The sequence below is a fragment of the Alexandromys fortis genome, unplaced genomic scaffold, assembly GCF_014885135.2.
Source record: "Alexandromys fortis isolate MF-2015 unplaced genomic scaffold, M_Fortis_MF-2015_v1.1 scaffold_50, whole genome shotgun sequence".
Taxonomy (NCBI): domain Eukaryota; kingdom Metazoa; phylum Chordata; class Mammalia; order Rodentia; family Cricetidae; genus Alexandromys; species Alexandromys fortis.
The window spans coordinates 10,900,092-10,911,606 of record NW_026067932.1 but is presented as its reverse complement, the minus strand read 5'-3'; the positions used below and the strand labels follow the sequence as shown (position 1 = coordinate 10,911,606).

The 11,515-nt window shown below is 45.6% G+C and overlaps 1 protein-coding gene across 1 annotated transcript in view; it reads left to right on the top strand.

The window, feature by feature from the left end:
- Positions 1-5,301: 5,301 nt before the first annotated feature.
- The window catches only part of Cry1 (cryptochrome circadian regulator 1), a 48,721-nt gene continuing 42,507 nt past the window's right edge, over positions 5,302-11,515 (top strand). Inside the window, exon 1 of the mRNA XM_050145669.1 lies at positions 5,302-5,459. Within this exon, the coding sequence (XP_050001626.1) occupies positions 5,302-5,459 (158 nt within the window). The remainder of the gene's footprint in view (positions 5,460-11,515) is intronic.

The window sequence follows — 11,515 nt, the reverse complement described above, 5'->3', positions numbered from 1 at the left end:
AAGCAAAGGAGATGTCCTTATAAGGTTTTGTTCTACTATCGAGAGGCAATGAAATATGAATTTGGAGCTGAGATGCGATAATTAATAACTGATGTGTGAAGTAAACTCAGTGTTAAATGTATGAGCAGAGTCTCTAGAAGAGTTTATTGCAGGGCTGGAGAGATGGGTTAGCATTTTACACCACCACACTGAAGACCGAGCTTCTCACACATGCGCCCTCAATGTACAAACCACACCCAAACCATAGCAGTCCTGACGAAGTTAATGGCAAGAGACTGAGGCAGTCTCTTCCTTTTGGTCCTATTTTCTTTCTGCTTCTATCATGACACTGAAACCAACAAGAATTTAACCAGTAATATTCTCTCTCTCTCTCTCTCTCTCTCCCTCTCTCTCTCTCTGTGTGTGTGTGTGTGTGTGTGTGTGTGTGTGTGTGTGTGGTTTTGTTTTATTTGAGAAAAGGCCTCACTAAGTAGCCTTGGCTAACTAGTCCTGAACTCAGACTGATCTCCCCAACTCAGCCTCCTAACTGCATGAAACCACAGTCAGTGCTTGACTATGCCTGTAACTAAAATTCGCTCTAAAAGAACGAGGGCCAGTGATGAGTTGTAAACCAAGGAAAGAGCTTTGGGTTTAGAAACAGGTTGGGATTTTTCATTCAGTTTTATTACTTATGTCCTGGAATTTTAGGGTTTTTTTTGGTTTTTGTTTTTCAAGACAGGGTTTCTCTGTAGTTCTGGGGCCTGTCCTGGAACTTGCTCTGTAGACCAGGCTGGCCTCAAACTCACAGAGATTCACCTGCTTCTGCTTCCCAAGTGCTGGGATTAAAGGCCCGTGCCAGCACCACCTGGAGAGTTTTAGTTTCTTATCAATAAGAATTATCTTACCCTGCTGGGCGGCTGTGACACACACCTTTAAATCTCAGCACTTGGAAGGCCAGAGTCAGGCAGATCTCTATGAGTTCGAGGCTAGCCTGGTCTACAAGAGCTAGTTCTAGGACAGGCTCCAAAGCTACAGAGAAACCCTGTCTCGAAAAACCAAAAGAAAAAAAAAATTATCTTACCCTAATAAGATTTAACTGTATCCCAATAGCATTATAAAGATCAAACCCAACTTGTCCTGCCACTAATCCACAGACACAGGGTGCCCATGCAGCTCCCAAGAGGCTCTCGGTCCTGTCCACCACTTTGGAAAGCCCAGCCCCTGCCCAGGCTGTCCCCATACCCATAGTATCTTAGAACACCTACTGGACCTGCAGGGTGGTTTGGAAATGCCCCGGAAGACACAACTTGGCCATCTACTGACTGCATCAAATACAGAAAAGTTACTCCCAAGGCCTAGAACTGGTTTTCAGTGTGAAGAAGTTAAAAACTACCTTCTCCATGATGCCACAGCATAACCCCCTAACACCCACAAAAATGCTACAGAGAAAAAAGTATCACAAGATTACTAATATACTGTATATAGAATATAGCACTTGCCCAATAAGTCATGGCTGTTATTAAATGGCAATCTCCATTGCCCAATCCAAATATAATAAAGTCATGGCTGATGTGCCATTAAAACCCTTTTGTATTTGAGAAATGTACTGTTGATGTACTTTTATAACAGATTAATACTTCAATGCTAAAGTTACACAAACACCCACACACTGTCTGTTACAAAATTCATCTTTATTGAATGAACAATCCATAAACAGAAGTCAACTCTACATGGATCAACTTTCTCTTCACTTCCCACCATTTTGTTTGGATTCTTGAAAACAGCTTTATGTCTTTAGATACAATCTGCTTCCTTTCAGATTGTTCAAAGCCAAACACAAAACACTGTATCTTTTAAAGGTACAAAAATAGGTCCTAGGACACAGCACCATCCCAGTGAAGAAGGCACAGCCCTGTTATCAGGTCTTCTGCATGGGCGATGAGAGGCGGAAGGTCCCTAGCAGTGACCACAAAACGTTTACGCCTTTTTGCAGAAATGAACAATTTGCTTACTTCTCTATGGTTTTCATGTACATAGTTTCAAATTTTCTGCAGAAACTAAAAAATGAAGCCCGACTACTGTGGCAACGGAAGCAGAGGCAGAGAAGAATGTTTAGACATTGGCTCCCTAAAGCAGTGAAGTTAGCTTCCTGGTATCATTTGTTAAAGCTGCCATTATAAAGTACTGCACTCCAGGTAGCTCACAGCTACGGAATTTATTGTGCCACATCCAGAGGTCAGAGTTCAAAAGCAGGCATCGGGAGGGTCACGTGGTCTCTGTAGTCAGTAAGGAAGGATCTGTTCCAAGGCTTTGCTGATTCCTGCTCTTCCCTCCGTTTGTGGCCAACCGTAATTTCAATCTTCACATGGCATTCTCTCTATATGCATGTCTGTCTCTATGCTCAAGTTTATCCTCTATTTTGGACACTTAACATGTTAGATTAGAGTACACCTTAGAGATGACCTCATCTTGAATAGGTTGTACTTAAATACCTTGTTTCCAAATGTAGTCATTTTCACAGGTAAGGGGGTTTTGTAAGAACTTGAAGTAGACACAATTCAACCTTTAACTAGCACTATTTTCTTCCTCCTTTTAACTTTGCCAAACATAATGATGCCCGGCAACTCTTCATTCATTTGTTCAATTAACACTTAATTAACACATGCCAAGTTCTGTACTCGATACTGATGGCCCACAAAGACAAGCTGGACTCAGAGACCCTGTCCTTGAGAAGTTACACTTTGGAGGGAAGCAGAAACACATTTACTATATTGGTTAAGTATTGTTGTTGAGGTAATATTAGGTATTGTAATAAAATGTTTTGTTAGTCTTAGTAACAGTGTGTCAAGTGATGTATCAGACACATGCTTGGAGGACTCAGGGAGGCGCTATATTTGTAGTAGAGGTAAAGAATGTTTTCACAAATTAGGGAGCATTTTATTTGGATCCAAACGGGTATGATGAGATATATACTTTAGGTAGCTCAAAGATGATTCCAGTGAGCTGTAGATCCCAAAGAGCATTCCTCTGTCAAAAGAAAATCCAGCACAATAAAGAGTTAAGAAACAAACTGCAAACTCCAGGAGGGCTGGGGTTTTGTTATCTCCTTTGCACACTCAGGCTTCATTCAATAAGCAATCGCTACACTGGCCCTAGTGGCACAGTGCCTGTAACACTGAAGTTGCTCTCCTGAAGCTGAAGCATGGTGTGTAAAGACATTCCTGGCCTACAAAGTAAATTAAAGGCCACCCTAAGCAACTTAACAATATCCTCTCAATAGATAGATAGATAGATGGAGACTATATAATATATATTATATATATACATATTCTATATATATATATATATAATCTCATGAATAATATAAGCACATGGGCGATGCTAGGACTCAGGGATGGGGACATGAGAATCAAAGTCATTCTCAGTTCCATAGCGGGTTCAAAATAAACCAGGGCTACATGAGACCCATCAGCAACAAAAAAGGCATTATATGTCTAATGCATGACATGTAGTTTATTGTTGGAAAGTCTGGCAAAAGTGCACACGTAGCCCCGTGTTCTAGTTAGATTTCAATTGTTTGGATAAAACACCATGACCGGAAACAACTTGGGCAGGAAGTTTACAGTTAATAGTCCTTCATGGAGAGAAGAAGTCAGGGCAGGAATTCGAAGCAGAAACCTGGGGACAGAGCTGAAACAGAGTCCATGGAGAGAGCTATTTACTGGTTTGCTTCCCCTGGGTTTGCTCAGCCTGCGTTCTTATACAACCTGCCTAGGACCACCTGCTTAGCGGTGGCACCACCCACACTGGCCGGGTCCTCCTACATCAGTGATTAACCAAGAAAATGCCAACTGACTTCTCGACGGGCAACCTGATGGAGGCCTTTCCCGGTTGAGGTTCCTCTTCCCAAATTAACTCCAGTTGACAAAAAAACAACAACAACAACAACAACAACTAATCGATGTCCTCTAAATACACCTCGTGTAATAGATTAGGGTTGATAAACTGACGATGTACCGACAGTATTATGAAACGCCGGGAAGTGCTGAATTAGCTGGTTCTGGACCTGTCTTGTCCGGAGCTTGTGCAAAAGTGTCTGCGCCAAACAGAAGCAACGGCTAAAGGGGGTGGTGTCCGCTCCTTCCAGAGCAGGGCACTCCGGTTCACGCCGGACTGCGGTGGTTCTCCTCCTGTACGACTCACCCAGCTCTGCCGGAACTCTCGGGGTACACCGCACTGGCCCTAGAACCCCCCGCACACCGCTGAGGAAGAACTGGGCGCGCTCCTGTACCCCGGTCCCTTCGATCACACCGCCAGGACTCCCGCGTGCCCGCGCGCCCGCGCCTAGCGGAGCGCGCGCTCGCGAGCTCCCCGCAGCCCCGTGCTCATCCGGGTCTCGGCGAGCCTCAGCCAATGGAAGCCGCTCCCGGCCCCCCGGGGGAGCGGGGCCACGCCTCCTGCCCCTCCCCCGAGGCCTGCATCCCCGGCGATCATCCTGGGAGTGGAGGACACCCGCTGAGGCGGCGAGCACGGCTCCCCGGCGAGCACTGAGGTCCAGAGCGCCCAGCGGCCTCAACCGGTCCAGAAGCGCCCGGCACCGCCGCTCACGCCGGGGTCCCGGGCCGGCGTAGTAATCACACTTCAGAAACGTGAGGTGCCGGTGGTCACGTGGGGCGCGTGCCGGCCAATGAGGAGCCGGGGGCGGGGCGGAGGCCGCTGACGCGGCGGAGTCACCCGGGCAGCCTCGGGACCGGTGACCGGGCCGGGCTGAGAGAAACGTCTAGCGAGCCGGCCTCGCAGCGCCCGCCGGCCGCGATCCGAGCTGCCTGCCCACTCCGGGGGCGCACGGGGGCCGCGTGTCGGTCGGTCGGTGGGAGGCCGCTCGGGGCGAGCCACCGTCTCCCCCCGCGGGCCGCCTCGCTTTGGCGAGGTCTCCGTGACGAGCCTCCCGGGGCGGCTGCGGCCAGCTCGGGCCGTCGTGGCGGCTCGAGCCCCGCGCGCTTGCTTGCGCTCCGGGGGTTGCAGGCCCTGGAAGGTATGCGTGTCCTCCGGACGCCGGCCGCGGGCGCGGGCTCCTGAAGGACGTCGCCCGTGGACCACAGCGCCTCGGCAGCCTCCATTCATCTGCCAGCTGCGCGCTCGCCGCCTCCGCGCCCGGCCTGGGCGCCGCCTCCTCCCGTCCCCCCTCTGCCGTCCCTTCCCCGCTCCTCGTGTGCGGAGGTTCTCCTGGAAGCGCAGGTGTCGGTTATGAACCCGGCTTCTCTCCCTTGAAGCTCTCGGTAGAAGAAGTCGGGGTGACCCTCCGCGCCCCCCACCCCAGGCATGGGGGTGAACGCCGTGCACTGGTTCCGAAAGGGACTCCGGCTCCACGACAACCCCGCCCTGAAGGAGTGCATCCAGGGCGCCGACACCATCCGCTGCGTCTACATCCTCGACCCCTGGTTCGCCGGCTCTTCCAACGTGGGCATCAACAGGTGGCGGTGAGTCCAAGAGCGCTGGGGACACTGATCGCGGTGTACACGAATCGGGGCTTGATGAGTTAGTTACTAGCAGATCTGAGATTTGGTTTTTCAGTCCAGAGACCGAATTGCTTACGTCGTTTAAGAATCGTAGACGTGGTCATTGCTAAATGGTAGAGACAATGTTAAATAGACCTGGAACGCCATCGGTAAGTTATGTGTCTGCTGATGGGAACTCTTTCCCTGATTTGTGAACTATAAGTCATCGGGAAATGAAACACTCCCAGGCCTCGATTCCTGTTGCCTATGAAAGGGTTGTAATCTTTACTGTTGACGTGTGTGTCTAGGTAACTCATAATGCGGAGAAAAACCATTCATTTATTTAGCCGGTTCCAAATCCAGTTCTCTTCCCCCTTGAGGTTAGAGGAGGAAAAGCAAGGGAAAAGATTACCTGAGTTCTCTTTGCTCAGCGCGCCCTCTCGCTCTCTCTCTCTCAACTCCTCCTTGTGGTTGACAAGATTAAGCACAGTTTTTTCTTTCGAGGTAAAATATAATCCTTCTAGGGAATCTACACTGGAAGAAACCCCTCAGGACTTTTTAGGAGCTGTTCCTGCAAAAACAGGATAGATGATTGTGCGGCTGAAGAGTTTGGCAGATGTCTTGATAGTGTCTTTGTGAGGCATAGCTTTGAATGAGAGAGACGGGTGTGGACGAAGTTTGCACTTTAAGGAAAAACATATAGTCTCTTAGGTAGTGAGACGTGCTGCAAAGAGACGAGGTAAACAGGAGTAGGGATGGAGCCACAATCCGAAACGCTGTGAGGTAGCTGGGCGTGGAGCTCCCTGGAAGAGTACTCGCCCAGGATGTGTGAGCTTCAGTCCTCAGAACCATGGGGAAAACTGTCAGTTGGTGTACAGAGAGCAGAGGACGTGACAGCAGGTGTGAAAGAAGGGATGGGATTGTAGCTCTCTAAGTGAGAACATGCCAGGAAAGGGCCCTGAGGTGACAGTGCACTTGACCTTTGGAAGGAGCGGCCAGTCAGAAGGACTGGAGCAAAAGGAGTGGGGGAAGCAGGTAACGAGGTTGGAGCTGTAACAAGGGCCAGATGAGTAGAGCTGGATACTCAGCTGGGTATGAAGTGGAAGTGATCACGGGCTTAGGAACAGAGGAGTGGTGTAGTCTGACTCGAATTAGTGCACACTAATTCCCAGAAAGGGACAGGGAGCAAGAAGACCTCTTAGGAGACTGAACTTATGCAGATGCGATGAAAATGGCTCACACAGAATGTGCTGCCAGGTTGGCTGTGTGGTTGAGCAGAACGGAAGGGGCTATGTTTCCATAGTCAGAAGATGCTTCGTAATGTGGTGTATCCTTGCACTAATTATTTGGCCGTAAAGGGAGAAACTATTGATAAATGCTGTAAAATGTGTAGGTGAACCATGAAAGTGCTAGGTAAAAGAAGCTAGCCATAAAATTTCATATTTTTTTAAAAATATTTATTTATTTGCTGTGTATACAATATTCTGTCTGTGTGTATGTCTGCTGGCCAGAAGAGGGCACCAGACCTCATTGCAGATGGTTGTGAGCCACCATGTGGTTGCCGGGAATTGAACTCAGGACCTTTGGAAGAGCAGGCAATGCTCTTAACCTCTGAGCCATCTCTCCAACCCAAAATTTCATATATGATACAGCTGTGCTTATATGAAGTATCCACAGTGGGCGAATACACAGGGACAGAGGGCAGTTAAGTAATGACTTAGTCCTGGGGAAACTGGGACGTTTAGAGGGTGTAGCTGTGGGCACAGAGGAGGAAACAAGATAGCAAGATGTGACTGCCTTGTCGAAAAAGGTACCCAGCCACGTGGCTAACATAGACAACAATTATGAGCTGATGTAAGTTCTAAGAGTTAATAAGAAGCCTGAGCTAATAGGCCAACCAGTTTATAATTAATGTAGACCTCTGTGTGATTCTTTGGGACTTAATGACTTTAGAACCGGGTGGGACAGAAACTTCTGTTAACAATAATGGAAGCTCATGTATTCTTGGTTTTCCTGTTAGGATTATAAAATGACGGTGAGCTTTAAAAACTGCATCTGTCATAAAAAATAGTTTTCACCTCAAAGGGGGAAAAAAGAGTTTATTCTGCAGCCAAGTATGAGTAATATGGCCTTGGAGCACAGATTCAAGTTGCCCCAATACCATGTTTCACTGTGAAAGTAATTATATGAGATTTTATTAGTTACAGAACAAATAAAGTCATAAATCAAGGAATTTAACAAGCACCGCTTGGGACCACAGGAAATTTTACAGTTGTTAGAGGTTTCAGAGTCTAGCTGGGGACATGCTTGGCTTTTGGGTTGATAGGAGCTGCTAGTCTGTCAACACATTTTAAAAGTTTTGGTGGTTACAGACAGGCAACACTGACTTTCAAAGGGACTGAAAATTGCCCAAGGTAATTTGTTTATGGCCTGTAACATGGTCGTACTCTATAGTAACACAGTTCAGCCACTTAGCCTTGTAGAAACTTTAACAGACCTGGCTATTTTTCACCTCACATCTTTACCATCGTGAGAAAACCACAGTGGGGTACTGTAGAGCTCTGTCCGCACCTTTGCCTTGGGAGGCGGGCATTTTAGCACAGATTCCAAAGCTCGTCACCTTTTGCATCTCACTAACTTCATTTTGTTCACATTCGCTGCTTGAGGCCAAAATACACCTTTCCATAAAGCTTCAAGAAATCAATCTCAGGGGGCTGGAGAGATGGCTCAGTGGTTAAGAGCATTGCCTGTTCTTCCAAAGGTCCTGAGTTCAATTCCCAGCAACCACATGGTGGTTCACAACCATCTGTAATAAGATCTGGTGCCCTCTTCTGGCTTTCAGACATACATGTAGACAGAATACTGAGAATATTGTGTACATAATAAATAAATAAATCTTTAAAAAAAAAAAAGAAATCAATCTCAGTGTTGCGGTGGTACACACACATCTGTAGTCCAGTGGTGCAGTGGTACACATACATCTGTAGTCCCAGCACTTAGGCTGAGGCAGGAAGTTTCAAGCAATTTCCAGGGTATTCTGGGTAACATAGCAAGACCTAGTCTCAATAAAGAAAGCAGTCTCGTGCTGAATAAGTAGGATGAAAGGGGTGGGGTGCAGCTTTTAAAAAGGCACACAGCATCTGCTACAGAATATATGCATCAGTGTCTGTTTGAAAACAACTAGAGTATGCATTACAGATGAATGCAGTTTTAAAAACATGTCACAGGGCTAGGATAGCTATAGTTACAGAATGCCTACACAGGTATGAGGCTCTGGGTTTGATAATCAACACTACAAAAATAATAATGAAGTGAAATTTTTTTAAATTGTCATCTTATGGAGCTGAAGAGATGACTCAGTGGTTAAGAATGCTTTTTGCAGATCTGGGTTTGATTCCCCACAGTCACATGGCAGATCAGGGAGTTACAGATCATCTGTAACTCTAGTTTTAGGGGATCTGATGCCCTTGTGACCTTTATGGGCACTACTCACAGCCGCTACACACAAGTGCAGGCGAACCATTTCTGCACATATAAATAGTTAAACCCAAACCTTTTGTGAAATTCTAATCTCTCTGCTAACGTGATCATAAGGGTTAATTAGAAATTGCTCCTTGCTCCCCAAACTCCTTCCTTTTGTTTTCAACCTCTCTATAATTCCTTCTGCAAAAGAGAAACTCCTCCTGAGTTTCCATGTAAACGGCTGGCTGCAGGAGGTCAAAGTCCATGTCTGGATCTGCCTGACTGTGTCACCGTGTCACAAGCCTGCATTCTAAGACGACCAGCTCCACGTCACTCAGCACTGAGGATCCAGGTTAGAATGACCTTGCCACGTCCCAGTGAAGTGGAATGATTACCAGTGTTGACTATAGCCGCTTAGAGAGAGAGGAGCCATATGTACTGTGGATGTCAAAGTATAGACTATAGCTACACGTGCATGCACACACACACACACACACACACACACACACACACACACACACACGATGTAAAGGTGTAGAATAATGTCCAGAACAGTTACTAAGTTGGTTATTCAGGGAGTAAGATGATGAATTGGGAGCTGCATTGTTGGAGAAGACTGTGCTACCCACAGCTGAAGGAACTTGGCTGGCAAGTGCATGACTTGAAACCAAATGCAGGTCTCTTACATTTACCTGTGTCAGGTCCTAAATCTATATAATTTGATGGCTTTTGATAAACTGATAATGTCCAGGTTACAACAATTCCAATTATAATTAACAACATATCTTTTTACCACAGAAAATTTACTCAGAGCCCTCTTCCAGTCTTTGGAGTGTTTAAAACAAACAAACAAACAAACCAACACTTTGTTTCAGTTTGTACTCCTTCAGTTTCAGACCTCTGTCTACCAAATAGTTCCTTAGGGTGAGGCTTCCCCCCCCCCTTCCCCTACCCTGATTAAAAACTGTGCCCCTAGGTGCTGAGGAGATGGGCCAGTGGGTCAAAGGATCTTCCACACCCATGTTAACAGCCAAGCACATGTATCTGCATACCCATGGCTGGGAGTGAAGAGATGAGGCAAGACAGACTGATCTCTGGACCTTTCTGGCCAGCCTAGACATGACTTTAGTTAGCTCTAGGGTCAAAGAGAGATTCTGTCTCAAACTAGGTGGAAGGCAGTAGAACAAGACACCCAGTGTTGATCTCTCACTTGTACACGCACATGTATGTATGTATACACACATAATAAATAAATAGCATTATTAGCAATTTTCCACTTAAAATTCATTTTTGAAATTCCTAACACATTAAAGTTCCTGTTAGTTTTACTTGATTATGAGCTGATTCTTCATCTTCAAGCTTTGGGCTATAAGGGAGCTCATGGGGATAGAAAGAGGTGTTGTGTTACTTCCCCGTCTCAACCAGTTTTCTCGTCTTCTCATTCCTGACTAGGTAGACAGACTTTATCTTTTTAAGCTGTGTTATACTGCTTTCTGATTTGCCTGTTTATCCATCTTTGTGTGTTGTATATTGCTATTATAAAATACCTGACACTACTTTATAAAGGTATGTGCTGTTCTCACAGGGCACCTGTCTTCGCTTCCTAGTGTCATAACCTGGGTGAAGAGCAGAAGAGACCACGTGTATCAGGTAGCCTTGCTTTGTGATCGCCTGCTCTCATGAAAACCAACTTGATCTTACGAGAGCTAAATTAATCCCTGTGAAGGTGCAGGACCCGTGACTTAGCTTCTACTAGCAGGGCCTTCCTCCTAAGGTCTGCTACCACTTAATGCCAGCAGATAGATGACACGCTTCCAGATATGAACTCAGAACATACACAGGTCTTACCAGAGCACAGAACATCGTCCTCATGTTTGCCTACATACACGGGCCGGCAGGCATCACAGGAATTGTTCCACTTGGCATTTTTTTAAGCTTTTTTATTCTGCCTTTATGATTGTCTCATCAGTTCATGTTTTTTAGTCTTGTCTACAGAAGTATTAAATATTGTTCTGTATTTTATAGTGTGTTGGGTGCTTTTGTAACTATTTCTTGCTATATTGTGAGTACTTGGAAGGTGGTTTTCTTTCCTTTTTATCTTTTCTTGCACACCTTATAATCATCTGTGATCTTTTTTCTTGAAAAAGATCTTTTTGTTTGCTTGAAACATAGAATTTAGAATTTCCTTCAGTGACATCTTTTGAAGAAAATGTTTTTTATCAAAATGTGTCATATTGTATTTGTTTTCATTATTGAAGGCTATTTTGATGAATATAGAGCTTTATGTTGCTGGGTTTGTTTTCAGCTTATTAAAAAATACTGTATCCTTTCTTAGATTCCATTGTTACTATCAAGAATGATTGCTACTTAATAGGTAAGCTGTCATCTGCATCCAAACCCATAGTCACAGTGAAAATTTTCATACAATGTTTGAAAAAATTTGGAAATATACAGAGGTACAGAGGGTTTTTAAACTGGAGAGAGTTTAAACTTCTTAGAGGTAGTAGAGTTACCAACTCCAGGGCATTTTAAGTTTTCTCTCTCTGTGTTTTTTTAAAAAAATTAAGAAATATATA